This window comes from Arachis hypogaea, chromosome 5 (assembly GCF_003086295.3).
Source record: "Arachis hypogaea cultivar Tifrunner chromosome 5, arahy.Tifrunner.gnm2.J5K5, whole genome shotgun sequence".
NCBI lineage: Eukaryota > Viridiplantae > Streptophyta > Magnoliopsida > Fabales > Fabaceae > Arachis > Arachis hypogaea.
In genome coordinates, this window is record NC_092040.1 from 35,304,462 (window position 1) to 35,332,262 (window position 27,801).

Here is a 27,801-nt window from a genome sequence, read left to right on the forward strand (position 1 = left end):
AAGGTTTATTCCTATTTTTATTTCTATTTCTAACCACCTAATAATAAAATACATACATATATGTTTAATTTCTAATTTCTACTTAGTGTTATTACAATATATACTGTTAATAAAATCTAAAATTATCACTATCATTATCATTAAATAAAATTATTAAAAAAAAACTTACATGATTTGGATCTCCAAGATAATTAACAATATGAAGCTCCGGTTGATTTACTTCCATAGTTTTCCTTTCTTTTGGCATTTTTATTTTATTTTTTCCCAAAGCTGCGGTGGTCCAACAATGGTGAAGGAGTGGGGTTGAGAGTAAGTAGAAAGGGAAAGTTGAGAGTGAAAGAGAGAGTGTTGGAGAGTGAAAGAGATAGGGGTATACGGTAGGGGAAATACAGATAAGGGTCACGGGCGACCCAGGGGAGCCAGCTGCATGCGCGACGTGTGGCAAGGGGTCACCAATCGGTGCCACCGATTTCAGCACCTCCCGTTCCCAGAAATCGGTCCCACCGATTTCCTTCCCCCCATCGGTGCCACCGATTTCCTTAACAGCGCCGTCACATCTCCGTCAAACACCCCAAACCCCCATAACGTTGAAAAACACCAACACCTTCCTCCTATCAAAATTAAAAAACTCAAAATATAAAGCTTCGACCCGGCGGACCGGCCCACCCGCCCCGCCAAAACACGTCAATTTGACGGTGCGGATTTGACGAGTTTTTTTAATTTGGCAGGTTCGAAATCCTAACCCGACCCGCCTTTTTTAGCGGGTTTTGCGGATCGGTCCGGCGGACTCGACCCGTTTTGCCACCCCTATCAATTACACTATTCCGGTACATTAAAGAACTTGATAGCCTAGGTTCCAAAGTCATGCTATTCAATTCCGTCCAATATCCACTTACTTATATACACACACATTTCTGGTAATCCACTAACTCTTAATATTTTATCTCGTGCAAGTCATAAATCCCTCCATAGTCAATAAACCGTGCTCTTTACGCTTTTTAAATACAAATTTTCATTTGTTCGGCATTGAAACTTGAAAGAAAAATTGTGCCACTAACCCTACAACTACATGATCATGCGAAAGTCAAAGTCAAAGAACACAAATTTCTGCAAATTTCAGCAATATATTGCAAAGGTGACAATGCTAATGGTGCTACATACACACAATTCTAAAATATAACAGTTTCTCTAGCAGCAAGAAAGATCAAAATGAAGAAGGGTTATTCTTGTTCTGTTGCGGTGGCATTCAATACCATTATTTGTGTCTTCATGATGTTGCTGCTCTGGAGCAGCTCCTTGAATGCCGTGGCCATGAGACCTCTCAAAGATGAATCATCATCAGCTCCTAACCTCACCTTCATGGGTTCAATAAGCGGGGCTTATTCTGGGCCTAGCCACAGAGGACGCGGTCATTGAAAATTGAAAATGGTGTCACAGGAGTCGTGCATTACATTCACAACTCTATATTAATCAATTTCTTTTTTTCCCTTTGTCTGTATAGTTTTCACTTTTCACTCTTAAGTCATAACTGTAAGATCGAAAATACCTTTCCGTTTTCTTCACACTGAAGTTTAAAAAAAAAAAATGTGTGAACAGTACTTGAATCAGATACCTCAAGTTTGCCTTATGCTTTGGTCACTTACAAGTTTTAAATGAGTTATTACATGTTCACCACTTTTTTTTAGTCTAGTTGTTTTTGATCATGAAGTATAGGCATCAAATAAGGCCACATGCATATTGTGAATAACATAATATCACTATATTACTACAGAACTAGCAAATTTTAATACTTTAGACTATCAATCAACCAACATTAGTATTTTTATACATAAATCCAAACAACAATATGCAGTAATATTTAGGAACCATTACCAAAGAAAAGACTAACCAATAAATGTCATGTATCCAACACCTCCGTATTACTAGCTGTTTTGACGCCAAATTCCTCCTATAAAGGAAGTAGTTGTAAACCATCGAACTTGCGCAAATTAAAAACCCAACGAAGTTATTAAAGCAACTCATCCTCAATATAATTCAATGGCTAGATACCATAATAAGCAGGTTCTATGCTTGTTGCTGACCCTGGCAGCTAGCGTGTATGGCACTAAGGCAGTGGATTATGCAGTGTCCAACAATGCTGAATCCAGCTTTGGCAGCCGCCGCTTCGAAAAAGACGTAGGCTCGGATTACGCCAAGCAAACTCTGAGCGATGCTGCTGACTTCATACACAAGCTCTTCCATCAGCAAAACACTGATTATGATGTGAAGAATGTCCAGAAAGTGACCATGGTAGTCGAAAACATCGATGGCGTGGCATATGCCGACAACAACGCGATCCATGTGAGTGCAGGCTACATAGAGAGGTTCCAGGGAGACATAAAGAAGGATCTGACAGGAGTGCTATATCACGAGATGACTCATCTCTTGCAGTGGAATGCTAACGGCCAGGCTCCGTCCGGTCTCATTGAAGGCATTGCGGATTTCGTGAGGCTCAAGGCTGGCTATGCTGCACCGGGCTGGGCTCCCCCGGGCCGTGGAGATAACTGGTTCCAAGGCTACGACGTCACTGCTCGCTTCTTAGACTACTGCAATACCATAAAGAATGGTTTTGTTGCCGACTTAAACGACAGGATGAAGACCAGCTATAGCGATGATTATTTCACTCAGATTCTTGGCAAGCCCGTTACTCAGCTCTGGATTGACTACAAGGCCAAGTTTACTACCAACAACTAGCAGAACTAGATTACATTTATAATCATAATAGTAATAATAATTAAGAATAACACATGTATCCTAACACTTTGATTCAGGGTTTGGTGGTGGAGAAAATTTGACTAGATTTCTATTCTGCCATTCACTGCTTCCCCAACAATCATCATGTTATGTGCTATGGCCACTTTCTTCAATAAAATTTGATTTTCATATTGCTTCTTGAACTAGCTTAGCTCTTCTACTTGTACAGTTATGCCATACTTTGACATATCGAACCACACAACGAACGTTACATGTACTAATTTACATCCTTCAAGCTGCATTATCGACCTATTTATTGCGACACCTGTATCATTGATTATTTTTTGTTATACAATTTACAATTACATAGACCTGTAAATTTTAATGAGGGAAAAAACCACTACCAACATGTCTTTTCCTGACAACAGTAGCGGAACTCTCTTGGCCAAGATTTGGCTTTGGTAAAGATGACAATTCATCAGCTGCAGAAGGCTTCTAACCAACTTTGAACTTTTTACTGCGAGAGCTTTTACACTTCATAATATCATCCTGTGGTGCAAGCATTTGAGCTTCGTCCACAGTGTCATCAGATATGAAACCAGAGCTTGAATTTTCTTCAGAGGCTCCCCTATCAGTATCTGGAGCATTTGGATCATAATCATCATCCTCTGAATGCAAATCTTTCAATTTCTCAGAATCAGAAGCATAATCAGATCCATCAGAGCTTGATTCTCCACCTTCAACCTCTTCATCTTCCGGAGCTTTAGGCTTGTAATCGTTGTCATCAGAATCAACTGAAGGAAGTCCCAGGTTATGGCCCGCATTAGTTCCAGCAGCCTCTGTTGCTTCAGGAAAAACCCGCTGCACAGTAACAAATTAAAGGAGAAATGAAAAACTCAATAAATAAACCATGAAGACTAAACTGTAACAGAAAAAAAAATTCCTGAATTTGCTCACTGACCTCCCAGGTGTCCCTAATAGAAAGACTTGTTCCTAAGAAGTCATTAAGAAGTTTAATGCATTCAAGTTTGCAGTTACATCCTGGGCATAGCCAAATATCATGGCCCGGCGGAACTGTAACCCAAAAAGGATATATTTAAATGATCGATAACTCAAAAGCACAAATCAACACAAAATTAAAAATAAAAATAAAACAAATAAAAAAGAGTAAAAAGTTAGTATATTACTGTCTTTAGTTAACAATGGAGGATTTAAACAGCATTGGTGAAATCCACGGTCACAAGCACCATCACAGAGAATTATATCATTATCAGTGGTCAGCTCTTTGGACCCGCATTTTGCACAGAAAATCTGCCACAGAACATTTAAAGTTAGTGAATAATTCCAAAGAACAATGAATAATAGGATAGATCTTCTAAGATTGACATGTCAAGAATCAACCTACATCGTCACTGCGTATTGCTCCTTCCGAATCAAACAAAGACTCTGGAAGCTTTCCTTCAGCACACAATAAACCCAAATTCCAAAATAGATCCCTGATTTTCAATTTTCTCCTAAGAATTTCAGACTTAGCTCGTTGAAGCTCCTTCTCAGGCTTTAATTTTTCAATGCTGCAAAAATTACAATGCAGTCAAACAGCCATACAAGTCTTCAGTTTTAAACCAAGTTACTGCTTCTAGGCCGGGTTCAGGTTAAACCAAAGCATCTCATAAGCAACCAGTATTATATAAGTTCCACCAACAATTTAGATATCCCCCCACTCCCTTCACAAACATAAGAAGGAAAGAAAGGGGCTATAAACTAAAATAATATTACAAACTACAAAGCACCTTAGAGCCAAAAAGTTATGTCATATAAGTAAATATACTGTAAAACATACAACATGTCCCACAGGAAATCGGGGTGTTAGAATCTGGCAAATATATATAACTGCTATTTGGTGTCCAATTTCTAATTCCTAAAATGTTCTTATAACCACCATTACTACACACGTAATAAAGCTAACACTCTCCAGTATCCACTAACCAAGCTCCACTAAACCTTATAGAACTAATTTATATTAAAAACATTAAAATTCAATAATTTAACCTTTTCCTGGATATTTATAAATGGGTTGACTTCTGAAATGATTCAGAATAGCATGCAATGGCATTGCTCAATCCATATAGTCAACCTCTACCAAGAAAAGAAAATTTCTGAAGAAAGCATATTAAACCTCTAGTAGTAGTGTTATATATAGTATATACATATAATTAAACTAACAAACGTGGAAGCTGACATTGATGAGCTAAAGAAAAAACTTAAGTCTATAAATCAAGAAAAAATAATTATTAATATAATAAAAATTAACAAGATGACACATAAAAATTAATATTATTCGAAACTCAGAAATTATTATCTAAGACCAACTCTAGCTGGCGTAAGCTTTGAAAAAAGAACACAGTTAGTACAAAATAGTTTTATTGGATCTGATTTAGTAGAATTGAATTTAGATGGATTAAGTGAACAAATTATTCTAGATCTAATGTATAATATGACCATGGCAGCAACTACTTACAAGGCAAAACAAGTTAGTGATAGAAAAGCAGCAGTCATGATCACCAAAGAGTTCATGGGACAATTAAAAAGATGGTGGGATAACTTTCTAACCTTACTTGAAAAAGATTTAATTTTAAGTAGTGTAAAACTAGAAGACCAAATACAAAATGCCACAGCAACCTTAATCTTTACAATCATAAAAAATATTTTAAAAGATCCAAATATTTTTAAAAACAGAATAGAAACCCAACTAATAAACTTACGATGTCCCACCATATCATAAGTGATATAAAGATGCTTTCATCTCTAAAGTTATGATGAGAGATGATGCAGCAGCTCTACTCAAACTCTTTTCAAAAAAAGTTTACAAAAGCTACAATCTCTATTTGGTACTCAAATACCATATGAAGGTCTAACGTTTAGCCAAATACATAATATAGTAGTACAAACTGGAGTAAAAATATGTACTGACATCAGATTACAAGAAAAAATAAGAAAAAAATATGAGTAGTAAGCCAGAATTTAAAATTTTTTGTCAATAGTATGGCATTACAACTGAAAAGACACCTGACAACTAAAATAGAATCATTAAAAAAGAAATATAAAGAATTATGATAACAAGCATAAGTATCAATCTAGAGAACCTTATTATCAAGAAATAAGTCAAAGAAAAATTACAAAAAAAAATGAAATGATAAAAAGAAAAGTGACCAAAAATACATAGTTTGTTGAAAATGTAAAAAGTCATGTCATTAACTAATAAGTGCAAAATAGAAGAAAAAATAAACAAAATTAATAATGAAGAAGTAAAAAAAACTTTAACTGGTATACTAATTGATAGTGAATCAAAAATCGAAACAGAAAAAGAATATTCTTCTGATGATTCAGGTAGTTTTATATAATAGTTAGATATACTATTTTTCTCGGATTCTTCTGAATTAGAAGAAGAAGACTCGAGTTTGGGATCAGGAATATGTAGTTGTGATAGTTGTATAAAATTTTTAAATATAATTACGAGAACTCAGGAAAAGTCAATCAATACATTAATCAGAGAACAAACAAGCACTTTAATATCTATAATAGATAAATTAAAAGATTTTCTCTTAAAAGATGAGCTCATATTCCAATTAAATGATCTGATTAGAAAAAAAAAAGTCAAAGAAGAAATAAGGCCAATAGAAATTAAAGAGATATTGGAAATTGATCCTCTCAAATTTTTTTTAACAATTGAGGTAGTAAAATGTGATCTTCCATCATTAATTTTATAAGTGAGACCAAAAATAAATATAAAAGATAGAGCAATGAAGGGTTAGAAATCACACCTTACACTCTTAATTTTTTTTAACAATTGAGAGGATCCATTCCCAAAGATATATAACATGTTTAGAACTTCTAAAAAAGAGACTTCTTTAAAACATTTATAAGAAGAAATAAAAATGTTGAAACTCGAAATTTTTGAATTAAAATAACAAAATATCTCTCTTTGACTATAGAATACTGAAGTTAGAAGGAGAAAACATAGTAAAGTTACAAAAAAGAAGAGAACGATTAGAATTAATGGAGGAAGAAGAAGAAGTCATAACCCCACAAAATTACATTAATGAACTAATATTATTAAGAGTAAAGTGTAGTTTTGTTTCCAACGTTTGCGGTAAGTCTCAAAGTTGTCCCTAATGTTTAAATCGTTCTATTTAAATTCTAACGTTTCAAACTTGACTCAATACTGTCCTGCTGTTAGGAATCTGTTAACAGAATTGACGACGGGACAAAATTGAAATGATTTTAAAATGTTAGGAACTTAAATAGGACAAAAATGTTGAGGACAAAAATGATACATAAAAATAAATTTTTAATTTTATCTTTCAATAATATCAATTTTTTACGGTACATAGTTATTCATTTTTTTAATCACATCTAAGTAAATTATACTTAATCACATTGCTTTTGTTCTAAATAAATTTATTTTTTATAATTTTACTCTTAGAAATTTTTACTCATCATAAAATGTCTGTAGAATGACTAATACATAAACTTGTAGAAAAAAATAATACATATAAAGTAATGTGATTCTAGTCATTTTACAAATATTTCATGATGAGTAAAAATCTTTAAGAGTAAAATTATAAAAATATAAATTTATTTAGAATCAAAATAATGTGATTAAGTGTAATTTACTTAGATGTGATTAAAAAATAATTGAATAACTATGTACCGTAAATTTATTTTTATGTATCGTTTTTGTCCCCAACATTTTTGTCCTATTTAAGTCTCCAACGTTTTAAAACCGTCTCAATTTTGTCCCGCCGTCAGTTCCGTTAACAGATCTCTAACGGCAGGACAATATTGAGTCAATTTTGAAACGTTAGGAACAATTTTGAATCATATTCCAAACGTTGGGGACAAAAATGATACTTTACTCTATTACTACTTAACCAGAAATGGTATACTCCTATAATAATAATAATGATCGGAAAAGAGAAATTTGAATTTATAGCTATGGTAGATCCAGGAGTAGATGTAAACTGTATACAGGAAGGGTTAATACCTACTAAGTATTATAAAAAAACAACTGAAATTATTGTCAAAGCAGAAAATAATAGAATGACTATAAACTATAAGATTTTTAAAGCAAAAATTTATAAAGGAAAAGTATGCTTTTCAACTACTTTTTATTGACAAAAAGAATATCCCAACAAGTTATATTAAGAAATACCTTCACTCTTTTACTATATCCTCTTATGGTAGATGTAGATGGAATAACCACCTATTGTATACCAAACCAACCTATTCTATTTGAATTTATACAAAAACTCAAGAGGAGAGAACTAAATTTACTACAACAAATTGCTATCTCCCAACTTAATATAAAAAAAATACATATTAATTTTCTAAACCAAAAAAATTTTATATAAAAGAATAGAACAGCAATTAGAAAATGAAAAAATTCAAACCCTAATAAAAATGTTAGAAGATAGGATAAAAAAAGATTTGTGCAATTTAAATCTAAAATTTTTTATTATAAAAAATTACATGAAATATTCTTATCATATGAAGATGATTTTAATAAAAAAATATCCCCACTAAAGCAAAATCAATTCAAATGAACAAAGAATTCTTGACGTATTGTAAGAAAGAAATCCAAGAATACTTAGACAAACAATTAATCATGCCATCAAAGTCTCCTTAAAATTGTACAGAATTTTATGTAATGAAAGTCTCATAAATCGAAAAACAAGCTTTCAAAGTTAGTAATTAATTACAAGTGTCTAAATAAATCCTTAAAATGGATAAAATATTTCTTACCTAACAAAAATGACTTAATTAAAAGATTAAATAATGCTACTATCTTTTCTAAATTTAATTTAAAATTTGAATATTATCAAATATCAGTAAAAGAAGAATATAGATATAAAACAGTTTTTATAGTACTCTTTAAATATTATAAATGGAATGTAATGTCTCAAGGATTAAAAAATGTACCAAGTGAATTTCAAGAAATTATTATTAATATTTTTTACCCATATGTAGATTTTACCATAGTTTATTTAGACGACGTACTTGTATACTTTAAAAGAATAAACCAACATATTCAACACCTAAAAAAATTCATTAATATTATAAAGGAAAACGGTCTTGTCTTATTTGAAAAGAAAATAAAAATATTTATAACAAGAATAAGGTTTTTAGGGTATGAAATTTTCTAAGAAACGATTACTCCGATTAAAAGATTTGTTGAATTTGTAGAAGAATTTTCGGATGAAATTATTGACAAAAAATAACTACAAAGATTCTTAGGATGTCTTAATTATGTAGCCGAATTTTTACCATGAATAAAATTGTGATCTTTTATATAAAAGATTAAGAAAACAACCTCCTTCTTGAACAGAAGACATATTCAAAATAGTTCAAAAAATTAAAGCTATAGTAAAAGAAATTCCTTGTTTGAGTATACTAGATCCTAAGGCAAGTCTAATCATCAAGACGGACGCCTCAGAATTAAGATACGGAGAAATATTTAAACAAATTCTTCCAAACTCATCAAAAGAGCAAATAGTTAAATATCATTCTGGTATATGAAATTCAACCTAGAAAAAATATGCCACTATTAAAAAAAATTATTAGCCATTGTTTTGTGTGTTTTATGTTTTCAAGAAGACCTATTCAATAAGACTTTATTAATCAGGAATGATTGTAAAGCTGTTCCTAGCGTATTAAAAAATGATGTTAAAAATTTAGTTTCTAAACAAATATTTACTAGATGGCAAGCTATATTATCATGCTTTGATTTTACTATTGAACACATTAAAAGTAAATCAAATGCATTGCCTAATTTTCTAACAAGAAAATTTTTGCAAGGTAAAAAATGAACAAGAAACAAATAAGTTGTGAATATTATGGTCAACCACTTGACCAACTAGCAACTTCAATACAAGTTAAACAATTAACCATTAAACCTTTGACAATGTCACAGGTTGTTAAGAGCGAAAAATTATCTGCATCAACTAAGAGTTTACATGAAGTTCTTACAGTTAACCGATATACATTATTATAACTATCTGATCTAATTTAAAACTAAACCATTATCTGAAGAACATCCTTATCATAAAAAATCTGTACCCATAAAAATAATGGCTTTAGAAAAAGAGTGGTTCAAGATGGATAGAAGAACCATTTACAAAACAATTTTTTCAAATACTTTTCATTATTCTCCCGTGAGTGTTTAAAAAATCCAAATTTTTTATAAATTTATTTTAGCTGACACAGGATCCATTGAATTAACTCACAATAAAGACCCAACCACAAAAGATATAATATACTCCCAAATTAAGATTAGCAAAGTAATAACCCTATCGGAATGGGAAATACCTCTCTTTCACTATAAAAGTTTTAGTAGAAAATTCGAACCTCAATATTAGTCCTATTATGATTACATTCACACTCCTTATTCATATGGTTTCGTAAGGGAATTTCTCTACCATTTTCCAAATGGTTTCAGGTATGATTCTAAGAGTTCAGACCAATAGAAGTTATTTTTTCGAAGGAGGTTAGCATGGCTTATGAATATTTCAAAATCAAAACCTCATTTTTAGATGGATATAAGCTGATTCCTTCATTCCCACTATAGGAATATGCTAGATAATGACTTGGGAATATAACTCCGCAGGATATGAATTCAAGCATGCAATATTTAATTCGAAACATAAAAGTAAAATGGTGGAATAAATTTGACCTTAACTTAATCAGTAAAAAGACTATTGATAATTGGATGACTATATCCCAAAAAAGAGCAGAACCTCCGAACCACAGTTCAGGGTTTGAAAAAATATCATAGAAAAAAGTGACTCGTTTCTTAGCTCATAAAAAATAGATGATGGTTGCCCTTGCAGTGGCCACTTCAGAAGAAGAAATTCATAATTCTCTAAAAACAATAAAAGCAGACAGATAAAGATGAAGAAGTTCAATCCAATCTAGGACTATACATACTAGACACCCAAAATCTATTTAGAGATTGATTAAAAAAAAAATCCTAGAATCATCAGAAAAATAGACACTTATCCAACATCAGAAAAAGAAGTGTCAAGACAGCTCAGAAATCAACAAAAGCATCGCATGTAGAAAATAACAAAAGTCATCAGCGAAATACTAACAGAATCACAGCAAAACTATAAAACCCGCTACTAGTTTTCTCAACTAGGACAAAACACATCAAGTTTAAGATAGAACCCCTGAATCAGCCCACAGAAGAGCAAACAGATTTGTAAAATCAGAAATTAAATTGTAAGAGAATAAAGGAGATAGTCCACTATAAAAGAGGAAGGGAGAAGGAGTTGTAAGGCATCCGCATTTACACACAATCTCTCATACACTAAAATACTTTTAAAACTTTTGTTGCAATCTTTATATTTCAAATAATCATCCTTTGTATTTTTGTCAAGCTTCTGAATTACAATATAAATTCATATTACTCAATCATATTGTGAGTATTAATATTTAATTTATTATTAATTTATTAGATGTTATTATATTATTAATAATGCTTTTGTTCAATTTATATCTTGTTAATTTAAATATTTACATTATTAATAAGATATTAACAATAGTTGGTATATATATATATATATATATAAATCTTTATCTCCTTTCTTTTTTCTCTCAACAAGACCAATCCTTCACAAAGCATTGGGGAAAATGAGGTATTGATAAAATACTTAAATATAAATATTTTCTTCTTAAGGAATTTGATGAATAAAAAAAATGATGCAATTTGAATACAGATTTCAAATCCAGGGACCTAAGACTTCAGTGAACTGATTTGTCCAAGTGCAACAGATAAAGTTCTAGGCATAGACTTCTACAGTCACTCAACTCATAAAGTAGCATTCTACATATACAGGATAACTCAGCCTGAAACCTTTAAAATGTGCCATTGAATTCTAAATGACCACAAAATAATATAGTATTCTGAATTAAAGGAGATCAAACTAGATCAGCCTCCAAAAATCATATCCTAATGCAGATTAATACTTCAAGTTAACTAGAGCACAAGGTAATGGTACAATTTACATACCTGTATCCTTTCCAGCCCTCGCCAGAATAAGCATCAATCAAGCTTTGCTCATAGCTTACTCGGTTCAATAAATATCGTAAGTGACTCCTTATTCTTGAAAATTCATCAATAATTCCCTCTCCTCCCCATTGTTTTCTCTTCCTCCCTCTTCTCTTCTTCTCTCCAACATTTTTAACATCAATCAAGTCGCTACTTAGTTCAGGTACTTTACATTTTTCTCGAGTCTGCGACTGCAAAGCTCTGTCACTGCTTCTCGAAGACCTAAGTATATATTTTCCCTTCAGTAATTTTGGAGTTCTGCTGTCCTCCGACTTTAACCTCATTTGAGTCAGCCTTTTAGACTTTCTTTGTAAACAGTTAGGACCATCATTTCCTGCAACATCCCCAGTAGGCAGGTCCAAGTGTTCAATCACTGAGCTCATGTTCTCTTGTGCAGGACTCGGCTGCATTTGATCCTGAACAAAAAGGCTACTTATTGAGTTAGTTGATTCTACGGATCCATTTTGAACATTTTGGGAGGCTGGTTGAGATTTCCTTTGTAAGTTATAATCGGATAAATCTCGAAAGGCCAGTTCTGGCCCGACGGTAACTTTTTTGTCGCAAGAACCTTCTCCAATCTGAGAACTCTTTACCAAAACATATTGAGGAGGAGCAGATAGTTGAATAAGAGAATTCCCTCTCATATTATCAGAACCTTGATGTAACTTTTCATCAAAGACAGTCCTATTCTTCATAGTGATTAGCACCTTTTGTTCACTTTCTAAACATGAAGAACCAATCTGATTTGTATTTTCTGAGAATTCAAACTGCTGACTTCCTGGATCAAATTTGTGCATCTGTTCTGACATATGATGTGCCTACACCACCCGAACACCCTAATCAAATAAATCCAAAAGAACTAAATACCACAATAAATTGTAACATAAATAGCCATAGTCTTCAAGATACAACTTAGATCAGTAAACTAAAAGTAGCAATAGTTACAAAGTGAAGCTGAACGAGATTAGTTGCAAGTAGTAAAGCATGTGGCTGTACTTCCTTACGTGAAAAAGAAGAGATGATTGGATTTGGATCTGGATCTGGAGAAGTGAACCGAGTTGAGATGCGTTGAACTCGATGCTCGGAAGCAATTCCTTCGGTTGCGTGTCTTTACTGTCTTTGCTTGCCAGTTGCCAAATTCCAAGTCCGATGATCAAATACTCCTTCTACTTCGAGCTCTTTCTATTTTGTATTGTCTAAGCTGATTCAACTTCAGAATGACCAATAAGCCCCTCAAACACTCAACCCATTCACTCCAAACTTTACCCCGGCATTCTTCATTCTTTTACAACCCATCTTCAATCCCATCTTCATCCTCTTCATCCCACCAGTAACACATTGCCATAATATTAAAATTAATAATTGAACATTGAATATTTATCTAGCTATTTATATATTTATATTTATAATAAATATATAAAAACTGAAACCACCAAAATCATTTTAACAGGAGCCCCGACTCTGTTCATTTTATGAAAAGAAGATCCACCTTTATATGATAAGAACAATACCACCTTTAATCATTTTTGTTAAACAACTAGGCTTTTCTGTTAGGTTTCCTGTGAACTTTTAACGGCTGAATCTTACGTGGAACGATTAGATGCTTACGTGTTCTCCAACAATTGGATTAGAACATCACTAAAATCTTTAGTTGGAATAAATAATCTCACAAAAAAAATTATTTAGTATTCTTGTTTTTTTTTTCTCCTTTTTCTTTCTGTTAGCAAAGGAAGGGAAAAAAAAAAGTTAACAACTCTATATTGATCAAGTGTCCTTTACAATTGTCACATCGACTTTCATAATTCTAAGACAAAAAAATTTTGATTCACGCTAGAGAGACAATGAGATATTTATACAATATATAGAATGAGTTGTTTGTTTGGCTCAAATTAAATTAAAAATACAATGAACCCTCGTTTACTTTAATTCCAACTCCTAATTCAAATTATCCCCTTTCACTTTTATTGACCGTCGATTACTCTAATCTCAAAATACGCCACTGTCGCTGCTCAAGAATCCCCTGCCGCGCCGCCGCCTGTCCCGCAATGTGCATCAGCTCCGACGAGAACTGCTTCGCCCACCCGTCTTCGCTAACGTTCACCGTCGCTGGCAGCAGCAGATTCGCACCGTCGGCGCTGAACATCCGACCAGTGCATTGTCACGCGACCTGGAACAGCCGTTACCTCCGACCCGAGCTGCAGCGCTCAGTCTCCGCGCATATCCAGTTGTTGGAAGCAACTCCGGCGTACCGTTCGCAACTGAACATCCGGTTAATTGTAGACACGAACATTCATCATTTGTGATTAGAGATAATCTTGTAATCAATAAGTGGAGACACATAATATCTCTAAAAAATGGAAACACATGAAACTAAAATTTTTAGAGATAGAGATCGAAACTTTTTAATATTTCTTTCAAAAAATACTCTCATTTAATTTTCAAATTCCAAATTTAACCCTCAATCTACGTATTTATCTTAAACCAAATATAATACTAAGACATAATTCAGTGTAATAAATTTTACATCAAATACAATACAGAGAATTAATTTAGTCTCCAGCTCCGTTTTAAACACTACCTAAAAGTGTGACAGAAAGACTTATAGATTGTGTTTGGTAAATTGAGATAAGACAACACATACAATTCATTACTATACTAAAATATCAATTTTATCCTCATCATTTGAGCACTACTACCTCTTTTTTTTTTGTCACGGACCGATTCATGTGGGCTAAAACCCAACCCAATTCATGGAACATTATTCCCCTCTAATACACCCATTCTCACTTCCCGATGCTATTCTAAATTTAAAAAAAAAAGATAAATAAGTCCCTAACCTTTTTTTCCACAGACATTTTTGTTCCCGAGAATTGAAAAATATATTTACGTCCTTGACCTCTCGAAAATCTAGACAAATTTACCCCTCCATTGAAGTGGCTCTATTGGACCTGACGAAAAAGTCTGACGTGGCTCACGTTGTGTTGACCTAGCCCTTAGGGGAGCACATTGCATGGATCTTTTTAAAACAGGACATATGCGTCCTCCTACTCCAAAACGATGTCGTTTTACCAAGAGCCCTCTATACACACTCTAATCCCTTTATGTAATACCTATAACACCAATATCACACTTAGAGAATTACTGAAAACCCTAAGAAAACAAATGATCAAACTCCCTTCTCTCTGTTTCTCCCTCCAAAAAAACCACTACGTAGAAGAGCAATTGTTGCAGTGTGAAGTCGGTGTTGGAGAAGGTGAAGAAGGTTACAATGTGCAATGTTCTGAAAATCGGTTCGAACCGGCCGGTTGGACCGGTCAAACCGTGAACCGGACTGAAAAATGGATCGGTCAATAATCAAAACCGCAAAATTAAAAAATCGGAATTGAACCGGCGAACCGGTCGGTCGAACCGAACCGTGACCCGGCCGGTTTTTAAGTTAGCAACAAAACGTTGCCGTTTTTGAGTTTTTTTCCCTCTGAAGTCTGAATCCTAAATCACGAAAACTCCCAAGGCTGAGACTAAGATCCCTAATTGGCTTCGCTGCTCTCTCTGCTTCAGTGGTTCCCATTGTTGCTGATTCTTCTTCGAGCAAGCTTGCTTCACTGAAGTCACTAGCGTCACCGCGTCACACGGGTCGAGGGCTCGCCGTCGAGACACTGCCGTCGCGCCACCTAGAGCCATCGAGAACTGAGAAGTGAGAACGCCTCACTCTCACACGGGTCGAGCCACCGCCGTCGAGCCACCGCAGCAGCCGTGGAGAACTGAGAAGGTGCCTTCGCTGTCTCCTACCGCCTCACTCTCACTCTCCCTTCCCCCATCTCTGCTTCTTCTCTGTCTTCCAGGTCTCTGCCCTTCCCCTGTTCTATTCATTTTGTTGCTATAGCTAGTTAATTTTGATTAGCTTAGTTAGTTAGAAATGAATGTTAGTTGATTAGGTGGTTAGCGAATCTGAGCTGGATAGTGGATTTAGGTTTGTTTTTATTAATGATGATGACTGAAAGTGTTACTGTTCTATTGATTTTCTTGCTTTGTTTGTGCTGTATGGTTTGCTCCTGTGCCAATTTGGCTTGATTGATGCTGCTGCATACTGATTTATTGCTGCCTTGTCCTGCCTGTTGATGCTGAGTCTTGTTTTAATTTGAGCCTAATCACTGGATTCAGTTAGGAGCATTTGTGTGGATTCATGTTGCTTGCTTATGCAGTGAGGATTTTTGTTGAATTCCTGTTTCATTTTGTTCTGATGCTGTGTTGTAAGCCAGTATTTCTGTACATAGTTTAAATATTTACAACTTTTTTTTGCTAAAAATTTATGGCTAATTTGGATTTTTCGAGGAAGATTCAAGATTTATTATCCCTCTCTTGAATTGAATGAAGTTTTTGTCAAAGTTAAAAGAATGTATCTGAGCAATTGCAACATGCATTGTTACTATTACACACAGCAATTTGATGATTTGTTTGATCTTTGTTGCCTGTATTGGTGTGTGTTGATGGCCTGAAGTTTTGAGCTATTTGTTAGATATGAGTTTAGATTGTGAGCTTAATTGCAGAAGAGGTCTTGCTACTTTGTTGAATTCTGCAGTTTACTCACCAAATTAAACTCTTTTAGTCTACTCTCTACATCTCTTTCTACCTACTCTATATGTGTATATGCACATTTTAATTTCTTGCAAGCAACTCATCGTGAATAAACATTGTTTCCATTGTTAACATAAGGGGTCTTTTGAGGTATACATACTTGCTTCTCTCAGTGTCTTTGTCTCTGTCTGCCGGTGTCTCTGTCCCCTTTTGCAACCATTGTCTCTTTTATAGTGATATCTGATATGTGGTTTACTAATATAGTGAAGTTTTGTGAACTCTGATTCAAGTTATTCAACTGTGAACTGATATAGTGATATAGTGATTGAATAATTGTTTTTATGTGAACTGTGAAGTGTGAACTGATATAGTGATTGAATAATTGATTGAATAATTGTTTGCTTGTTTCAACTGAATAATTGAAATTGAAATTGAAATTCTGCAACTAATTGATAGGTAGGTTTTGTTTGTTTATTTCTCTTGAATTGAAATTGAAATTCTGCAACTAATTTTCTGGTTTGAGTGAGTAAGAGTCAGCTTTTTCTGCTATTTAACTTCATGTTGTTTTATGCTTATGTGTTTGTTCATTCTTGGGGTGTTACACTAATATTTTTGTTTTGAGTCTTCTAAAAATACCAGGGTGTTATATTTTGGTTTATGTAATACTTTTAATTTGGATGATATTTCAAGATTTATATTAGACTATAATTATATTTTAATGTGTTTATTTATATTTTATTTATTATTTTATTATAAAACGGTTTTTTCGGTTCAACTACGGTTGAACTGGTTGAATCTATGAACCAGTAAACCAGTAACTATAGCGGTTCGATGACCAGTTCGGTTTTCAGAACCTTGACATTGTGCTCGTGGTTGCTGTCTTCATCAGATGGTATGATCACTTTGCCTAGCGATACAGTTTTGGTTATGCATCTGTGAACTAATTCTGAAGGCGTTCTGTGTGCATGTTGATAGTGTGGGTAAAAATAGTGTACTGATGTATATAAATCTTTTTTAAAATCTCGTGTATCGAATTTGAAGAAGGGATTCTGTTAAAAGGTATTTGATTGATAAATTTTGTTTCTATTTTTGAAGAACCATTACTGTTTAAAACATAACTATATTATCTGTTGTGTGTATAGTTGGTTGAACTTACACATAGTTGTTCATAGATTAATTTCAGATGGTTGATATTTTTGTGGTGTCGATTTTTCATCATGGAGGTAATTTTATCATATCAAGTGATGGTTCCCTAGTTTATCAAAATAGAAAGGTAGAGAGGTTTCTAAAATGGACCTAAATTTTGTGAAATTTGGAGACCTGATAATATTATTTAAGAATTTGGAATACCAGTCATACAAGGCAGTATATTGGTATGATCCAACAAGTGCTGATATTGAGTCTGGGTTGAACATATTAACTGAGGATGTAGGAATCAATGCCATGCGAGAGAACAAAATGAAGAACCAAGAGACAGCTGAGTTCCACATATAGTTTGACCACCCTATCGATGATCCCGTAGTTGTTGATAATCTTGGCAAGGACAGTAATGGCGCAGTGGACATAGATGATATTTTAGAGAAACTTAAGACATCTTCCTACTCAGATGATGGATATGAGAGCATGGAAGATGTACTGTATAAACCTCCACCAGCTAGATTTGAAAGCGATAGTATTGAAACTGACAATAGTGGAAAGGTTATTGGTGGCAAGAGAAAATATAAAAAATAATTCAATAATTATAAAATTAGATAAAATTCTAATTTAAATAGCCAAACATCATTATTTTTGAATTTCTAAAACTTTAAGTTGTAAATAGGAAAATACTCAATAATTATAGAGTTTGGATAAAAACCTTAATTTATTTTAAATTCAATTCATCAAAGCTTGCATTAATAATCTTTAATAAAATAATTTTTGAAATTAAAGCTGTTAATAATTAAATATTTTGAAATTAATTCATAATAATATTTTTAAAAGTTCTGGGTCTTACATCTAAAGCAACCATCCTCTTCTGTGATCCTGTTTTCTATGTCTTGCTTTCCATGATGCTCTTCAACATCTTCAGTATCCTTCTCTCCCAGATACCTTGTATTAGTGATCCCAAGTCTTGCAATGTGCTCATCAAGCCCCCAAAAAAAATTTGTAATATGGTTGTCTTACCTATACATCAGTCCACACAACTCAGAAATAATCTGATATTTGAGGATAAACCCTAATACAAACACACATAGTTGCTTTACTTACCTTATAAAATGGACACCCCAGAAATAATCTGTTAGGGCTACTGCTCGTCTTTGACATAAACATGATTGCATATACTCCACAAAAGTACTTTGGTGGACACCATCTTTCTCATCTCTTGCGTTAATATCCGAGCTTGCAGCGAATTGGTCTTGTCTTTCTCCACCTCCACTCCTTCTTGAGCTTGATGATACTCTGTCAGATGTTATGGGATGAAATGCTGCCCCCAAAATTCACCCTTTCTATGCACTCAAAAATTAGGGCTGATAAATTTGAAAGATTAGGACTCTTGGTAAAACGGTGTCGTTTTAGAATGGAAAGACGCGTATGTCCTATTTTGAAAAGGTCTGTGCCACGTGTGCTCTCCTAACGGCTAGGTCAGCACAACGGAAGCCACGTCAAACTTTTTTGTCGGGCCCAACGGAATCACTTCAACGGAGGGATAAATTTCTCCAGGTTTTGGAGGAGTCAGATACGTAAATGTATTTTCCAATCCTCATGGATGAAAATATCCACAGAAAAAAGGTCAAGGACCTATTTGTCCTTTCCTCTTCAATTTTTAATTTAATCATCATAGTAGCCATCTCCATGTATGCAACAGTAGAGAGATGCTATCTTTTGCCACCAACCACTTCAAGATTGATTGCTTGGATGCCTGCCTCTAACGTCAATTCTTGCTGGTCCAAATTGCTACTTTCTTATCTCTTTGAATTTTTTTGGATGCTCATCCTCTTCTATTTGATTCGGGATCCCTGTGGTTGCTCCGTTGGCTCTGCAGATTTGATTTGTGGCCTCCTTCCTCACCATCACTAGTTTTGGTTCCTTCGTAGTCTTTTCGGCTCTGCGCTCTTCCAATTCGTTGCTGCTTCCTATGATGCCTGGCTCTAGTTGTTGCGGACAAGTCTCTTCTTTCCCATGGCGCAGACTTGTTCTTCTCAGCCATCGCCACAAACGTGGTATCAGTTTCCACCGTCAGAGTCGTCCGTGGTTGTAGTGACACCACCTTTGCTGCTGAACCAGTCTTTCTCTGTCACCAATTTTGTCTCTGCTTGTCTGGTCTGCCCTTTCCTTTTGATGTTGTGGTCATTTCTGGGCACCAAACTGTGAGAGAGAAGAAGATGAAGAAAGACTAGAGAGAAAAGTAGGTGGAAGATGAAAGGGATACAGTTGGAATTATTAAAATACTGAGGGATAAAATTGAACAAAAATCAGTGCCTTAAGTCAGAAATTTGTGTCTCATACATTTAAGAGAGACACAAAATATAAGTTTTTACGTTGTGTATGACTGTGTCTTTCAAGATTTTATGTTTCAGTAAACAAACACCACATATGTACTACCGTGTTTATATCTTGATGGACATGTACACTAAAACAAACGTCATATGTCTTACTTTTGTAAAGTTTAAAGACCTCAATGTAATCTAATTTTCTTAACAACGAAAAAGGATTAAGTACGATTTTGGTCCCTAAGATATAAGTCGAAAATTTTTTTTCGTCCCCAATCTTTTTTTACATACAAAATCATCCCTAAAATTCAACATAATTTTAAAATCGTCCTTCGGACTAAAATACCTTTCTCCTTCACTAAAATACCCAGTTCTTCCTCTCCATCACAACAGTATCTCTTCTTCTTTTTCTTCTTTTTCATCATCAATAGCACAATAAGAAAAAATAAAAAAAACACAAGAAATCAAAGAATAATAAAATAAGAAGTACAACAACAATGAATTCAAAGAAATAAAATCAGAAGCACAACAACAATAAAAACAGAATGAAAATCAGAAGCAGAAGAAACAAAAGCCATCAACCTCTAGCCGCCGCTGCCCTCAGTGGGCTGGTTCTACCCTGATTCTTCCTCCCCTTCGCCGTGCGTCGAAGGCCAGCAGCCACCAAAAGCGACACCTCTCCCTTCACAGAAGACATCACATTGCCATGCGCTACGTCGAGGGATTCGAAGCTGAAGACAACGAACTCGAAGGCGCTTCTATCGATCCCATCACTCTTCGCTCTCCACCTTCCCAACTTCTCACAACTGACCTCACTCCTCCTACCCCCATCGATCCCCAACCCGATCCCAAACCTGCACCCTCCGATCTCCCGAAACTGCCGCCCACCACCTTCGATTCCTGGGATGAGGATGAATTCGAAGGCCTCCCCATCGAACATCCCTCCTCCGATCACAATACTTCCTACTCCAATCCCACTTTTCCTCCCACCCATCCCGACGCCAAACCTCCCTGGGGTTCTCTTTCTCTCTCAACTTTAACTGCTCTCTGCCTTTTTGTGTTTTGTTTTATTTTATAATTTTTTTAGTTAGGAGTAATTTGGTAATAAAAATTAAAATTTTGGTAAAAAGAACGATTTTAAAAATAAGTTAAGCCTTAGGGAGGATTTTATATGCAAAAAAAGGTTGAAAACGAAAAAAATTTTCGACTTATACTTTAAGAACCAAAATCATACTTAATCCAAATGAAAACATCCGATCCAAAATTTCTTAAAAATCTATTTAAATATATATACTCATGATTTATTTTGATCAATTTTTCAATTTTATGATTAACTATTTCCTTCAATCTTTCATCTAAATTTTAAAGTTACATGTTAATAAAAAAATTAATGAATAAGTTAGTTCAAAGTCTTCCTAGTTAAGCAAAATGTTTAACAAATTATTGAATTAGCATTAATAACTGCTACTGCAGAATGAGAGCAGACCTATGAACCATGTCATTCAAAAAAATAGGAGAAAAAAGATAATAAAAAAATATATAACTCTCGTGTCGTTCGTTTATTTTTATATATCTTTTTGTGATGGATAATTAGAATAGTAATATTAAAGTTCGTGAATCTTAATCAACATATATAATGACGAGGAGTGTTAGGAATTTTTGTAATTTATAACTATTAAGTAGTTATTAATAATATTTTTAATAGCGTGAGATTTTATCTAATAGTATAAGATTATTTATTTTTTTTATTAATTATATACTAACTAAAATTTAATAAAATTGTTTGTGTCCTAAACTTTTTCTATAATGACATTTTGGATTAATTTTGTCATTAACCAATAACAAGTTTAATCACCCGTGCCATGCACGTGATAAGATTGAAATTATAATTTTAAGTTGTTATGTTAAATTTTATTTTAATTACAATAATTTAATTAATAAAAACATAACTTGTATGCGTTGTTTTTCTTTTCTTAATATAGTGTTAATTGTATTAACTATAAAATAGTTATTTAATCTACTTTTTTCAATAAATCAGACATATATACTCAATATGACCATAAATAATCTAGTAATACTTAAATCTACCGTCAAAGTTTTATATGTTGATTTACTGTGAAGTAAGAAAATATCAAAATCAGCTCAAAATGAAGAACAAATTAATAGAGAATCCTAATGCAGAAAGTTTTGTAATAAACAATAAATAATTTAAACCTACTGAATAACAATTCAATGCTATCCTTTGATACCTGCAAAATATATACATAAAACAACATTGTATCCATGTTTGTATATAAAATTATATGATTAACGTAATTATAAAATTGTTTGTCAAGAGAATAAAATTATACGAATTTTAATGATAATTTTAATATTCTCAAACTATTAATGTACAATAAGAATTCGTCTATTAGTTCCTAGAATTTTTAAATTTTTTTAAGTGATAGTAATAAATTTTAATAAATAAATAGATTTAGTAAGACATTTTGTTATTACCTTTTTATTATAGGATCTCAAAAACTTCTCTATATACCACATTCATCGTGCAGTTATCTTCCAAGTGTCTATGATCTTGCAACAGCACTCGCAGACCATCTTTACTTGTTACCCTTGATAACGCAACATACAATTGACCATGGGTGAAAACTGACATTGGAAGGCATATTCCAACTTTTGATAGAGTTTGTCCCTATGACTATGTCATTGCAAATAACATGATAATTGGGAATTGTCTGAAACATGACCGGTAATGTTTCATTATTTGGAATTAGATTCAGTCTTGGGATAAGAACAATACTTCCAGGTTTGTTACCAGTTAAAGTCTTGCATTCTAACACATGATTTCCCATTCTTCTAACTTGCATCCTCGTTCCATTGCACAAACCATTAGTTTGGTCTATATTCCGCAGCAACATAACAGGAGCGCCAACCTTCAGAACCAACTTGTGTGGTGGTAGACCTGAACAATTTATTCCATTTAAAATCTCCGGCGAGAAAGCATCTAACTCAAATTCCATATTTTCCTCTTCAGCACACACAGAGTCTGAACTTAAGTAGACTCTTTCTTGTCCAAGTAATCCTGTAGTCATCTTGTTGTTGACATCAGTGACATAATCCAAAGTTGGTGCAAGAATTGCTCTATCCTTGAAATAATTTTCAACGGATAAATTGGATAACATATCTGGATACACGAAATCAATGAGGTCATCCAAAGCTGTCTCAGAGTTCTTAATCAAAATGTCAGATGGTATATGAACGATCGATTCACCATCTGTTGTATCACCAGCCAAATCATCACCAATTTTGAGTAGCCATTCTGCAAAATTTCTGAGTTCTTGTATGTTGTTATTTTCACCTAGTGACAATCTCATGTTTTTTGTAAGCTTCAAAACCTTATAGTTATGCCACAAATATGAAGAATTAATAGAAGACTGAATTATATCTTGCCTTGAGCCTCTGGGAATCATAGGTAAAATTTGTCTAAAATCTCCTCTAAGAACAATAACTTTACCTCCAAATGGCAAATGAGCATTATACGAATCTGAGCACCTTAAGATGTCTCTGAGACATTTGTCTAAAGTTTCGTAACAATACTTACTTATTATTGGAGCTTCATCCCATATGATTAATTTAGCCTTGGATATTAACTTTGCAAGAGGACTTCCCTGTTTAATGCTACACAAAGAATCCTTATTTATGGCCAAAGAAATTTTAAACCTTGAAAGTGCAGTTCTTCCATTAGGCAACAAAGTACAACAATCCCACAAGAAACAACATTTAAAATTATACCTCCTTTAGACCTAATTGAGCATGATATAGTTGACCATAAGAATGTTTTTCCACAACCACCTTGACCGTATAAGAAGAAAAGTCCATCCATATTACCGCTAACAACACCAATTATTTGATCGTATGCAAATTTCTGCTCATTAGTTAGCCTTTCTTAATACCCACTTAGTTCATTCGCAAGAGCATTAACATCAAAATAATTGAAACAATTGACTATTACGACTTATTTATATATATATATATATATATATATATATATATATATATATATATATATATATATATATATATATACTAATTACAAACGATATGAATTTTTAATGAAAATACTTGATACTAATTAGAAAAAAATTATATAAATAGAAATTATTTAATTTTAATTTCAATTTCATATAATAAAACAGTGGTTTTCAAAAATTATGGAATCTTTTTTTAACATATGTATTATGCCATACGTATAAATTATACGGGTTATTATATAAATTCATATATATGCATAACAAAACAGTTTAATATTATATATTTTTTACATTAATTATATGGCAATATTTTAAAAAAAGAGATAAAAGAAGAGATATATAAATATGTATAATATTATTGTTATATATAAAACAGTTTTATATTGCTTTAATTATAGAGACTTACTATAATTATATAAAATTTAATTTGAGAAAATAATTTCCTTTGCCATAAATAATATACTAAAACTGTTAGTATATTATTTTCTTTATGGTTAATTGAATTTATCAATGATTTTTCCGTGTAAATCGTTATTACCCAGTTTCTAATAACTACTTAATATACAAAATTTGAAATTGAAAATTGTTATTACTAATTTAATTCACTGGTTAATTGAGTAATAATTGTCAAATTATTAAGGTGCAAAATCATTGACTTACTCAATAGATTTCCATATATTATTTATATTTCAAGTAATAATTTGAAATTATATTATTTACCCAGTTAATAATACTATTATTAATAATTATTTTTTGCATTGATTTTTAAATCAATTATTAAATAATTATTTTTGTTAAGATAATTGTTTATAAATTATTTCAAATTATATTTTGTTAAGATATAATTATTTAGATTATTACTCATGGCACGGGTATAATTTCATTTTATACCAATTAATCAATTATAATTATATAACACATGTGTAATTTTAATTTTATCCACCGATTATTGGCAAATAAGTTTTATTCCAATTATAAATAAAATCTGTTTTATTGGCAAATAAATTGTCTTTAGGTCAACAATTTAATATCTGTGTAAGTTTATTTTTTGTCAAATATAATGAAAATACAAATAAAGAAATAAAGGATAAAAATAAACTTAATAATATCTGACACTACTTTATTTTATTAAATTATTTAAAAATAACACATCCACAAAAAATAACCGTAATATATAAATTGAGGCAATAATTTAAAATTATATAATTATAATTTAATCAAATACTAATAGTAAAACCAAATTACCTAAACAATATTGAACCTATTTTAGTCCTTAGTCACGTATAGTATAGAATCATTCTTGTAACGACAACCAACTGAAATAACATCGTAAGTTTCAATATTTAGAATTCGTGCAAAATCAGACCATCCTCTTGTTAGATAAGCTTCATCATTTCGCTATCCATGCAATGCGGCAAGGTATAGAATTGCCACACCGAGAAACCAAACTAACTCTTATTTCCCTCAATGGCATTGCATGCATGCAAAAGAAAGCTGGTAATTTCTGAAAAAAAATCAAAATATGTTAAAAAATTATTTTAATAACGAACAACTTAAACTAAGAAAATTTAAATATATTACCAATCGTTGAAATTGCATATCTGAATTTGTCATGAATTTAGCAAAACTGAACGCTTAGAACCATGTAGTTGGAACCCGAATCAGTGAAGACAACTTGATGAAGTATTTTATGGATGTGATGCATTGTAAATGATTGTGGCAAAAGATAATCGAACTGGAACATTAGACGATAAGAATAACTTAGAGTAACAACAAATAAAAAATTATCAAAAGAATAATATAATAGAATGAATATATAAAAAAATATTATAAAAAATTATAAATTGTACCTTAAAAGGATCAACTTCAATAAAAAAATGAAGAATACGTTCTTATTCTATGAAGTAGTAAAAAAAATACTAAATATAAAATTATGAATTGACTCTCAAATTTAGATTCATGTACCACAGGAAAACACTATATATAGACTTTAATAAAATAAAAATAAATATGTAAATTACCTATTATTAAGGTAATTTTTTAATAATGCATTAAATTTTGATTTGATACAATTATAATGAAGATATGTTTCTAAATTAGTATAATTATATATTATTCATTAAATATTAATTACAATATAATTATATTAAAGATATTTTTTATAAAATAATTTAGAAAAATTATTTGATATACGTGAATCGGATAACAAAGATTTATTATTATTATTATTACTATTATTGATATTATTATTATCATTAAAATTATTAAAAGTATTTTTAATTGATAATTGATAAGTAGTTTAATAGTGCATTAAATATTGATTCAATATTATAATGAAGACATGTTGCTAAATTAGTATAATTATATATTATTCATTTAGTATTAATTATAATATAATTACAATAAAATAATTTAGAATAGAAAAAAAATTTATTCGTTTTGGAGTGAAAACGGAGGCATGAGAGATCGACACGTCACTTTTAGTAGATGGGAAAAAACCCAGTTTTAGTATATTAAGTAGATAATAAAGATATTTTTATAAAATAAACTTAGAAGCAAAAATAGTGCATTCATTTTGGCAGAAAAATAGATTCACGAGAAATCGATATCTCACTTCCATTAGTTGGGAAAAAATTGAGTTTTAGTATATTAAGTAAATAAAATTTTAATAATAATACACGGGTAATTGAAATAGTTTATATACAGATTTTTCAAGTTATTATTATTATTATTATTATTATTATTATTATTATTATTATTATTATTATTATTATTGGATAATGAATAAGAATTAGAATTATATCAATATTTTTAAAATTAATATAATTAAAATGACTAAAAATATTTAAAATTAATGTGCGTTATTAATATCATAAAATTTGATCATTTTATGATTAGATTCAAATATTCTTATCATGATTACCACGATCAGTGCAATTATTATTATTATTATTATTATTATTATTATTATTATTATTATTAAAATGATTAAAAGTATTTTCAATTGATAATTGTTAAGTAGTTTAATAATGCATTAAATATTGATTTGATATAATTATAATAAAGATATATTCCTAAATTATTATAATTATGTATTATTCATTAAATATTAATTATAATATAATTATAATAAAGATATTTTTTATAAAAAATTTAGAATAGAGAATAAAAAAGTTCATTTTGGAGGGAAAACAAAATTACGAGAGATCGACACCTCACCTTCATTAATTGGGAGAAAACCCAATTTTAGTATATTAAGTAGATGTTGATACAGTATGCATTTTAATAAGTAGTAATATCGACAATATCAATAATGAATAATACATATAAGGAAGGATGGGTGACAACTGACAACATCATCTAAAACTAAAACCCTAATTCTAAATTAGAAAATGATTTTAATCTTATTCTTATATTACATGGTATGTTAAGAAGAATAGAATGGAACAATGATCGGTTGTTAAATAGTTTCATTTAGAGACGTAAAAGAGAGAAAAAAAGAGAAGAAAAAGAAATGATATTGTATTTATAAGAGACAATTTGTCCCAATTAAAAATTTTAATGAAAAAATTATTTATTCTAATTCAATAATTAAGTAACACGTCAGTATCTAATATGTCATAATTCTACCATTACAAGATAATAGCAAATTATTGTCATTCTCTAATACTAAATGTGTAAATTATCCAATAATAATAATAATAATAATAATAATAATAATAATTTTTTAAATTATAAATTTAATTTTATTGTAAAAAGTAGGGAAAAAGCTCAAACAAGATCATACCAATTTAACATATTGGCGATTCTAGAAATTCTCAACAAGCGAAATCTTTACAATGTGTTAATTTATTTTCCATGTGTTAATTTGTTCTTTTAATAAAATTTT

The 27,801-nt window shown here is 31.7% G+C and overlaps 2 protein-coding genes across 3 annotated transcripts; one reads left to right on the plus strand and one right to left on the minus strand.

Moving 5' to 3' along the window:
• Positions 1–2,037: 2,037 nt before the first annotated feature.
• Positions 2,038–3,596, plus strand: LOC112801192 (uncharacterized). The gene has a single exon (XM_025843787.3). It carries the CDS (start codon positions 2,038–2,040, stop codon positions 2,731–2,733), a length of 696 nt encoding a protein of 231 aa, XP_025699572.1. The 3' UTR covers positions 2,734–3,596.
• Positions 2,898–13,383, minus strand: LOC112801191 (pathogenesis-related homeodomain protein). 2 transcript variants are annotated; one of them, XM_025843786.3, is made up of 6 exons: positions 12,844–13,383; positions 11,801–12,657; positions 4,139–4,304; positions 3,921–4,044; positions 3,695–3,807; positions 2,898–3,594 (listed from the first exon to the last, which is right to left on the minus strand). In XM_025843786.3, exons 2-6 carry the CDS (start codon positions 12,646–12,648, stop codon positions 3,229–3,231), a joined length of 1,617 nt encoding a protein of 538 aa, XP_025699571.1. In that variant the 5' UTR covers positions 12,649–12,657; positions 12,844–13,383; the 3' UTR covers positions 2,898–3,228. The 2 variants fall into 2 exon arrangements, with proteins under 2 accessions (XP_025699571.1, XP_025699570.1); XM_025843785.3 differs by having other exon boundaries at positions 11,801–12,675; positions 12,844–13,380.
• Between the last annotated feature and the right edge of the window lie 14,418 nt (positions 13,384–27,801).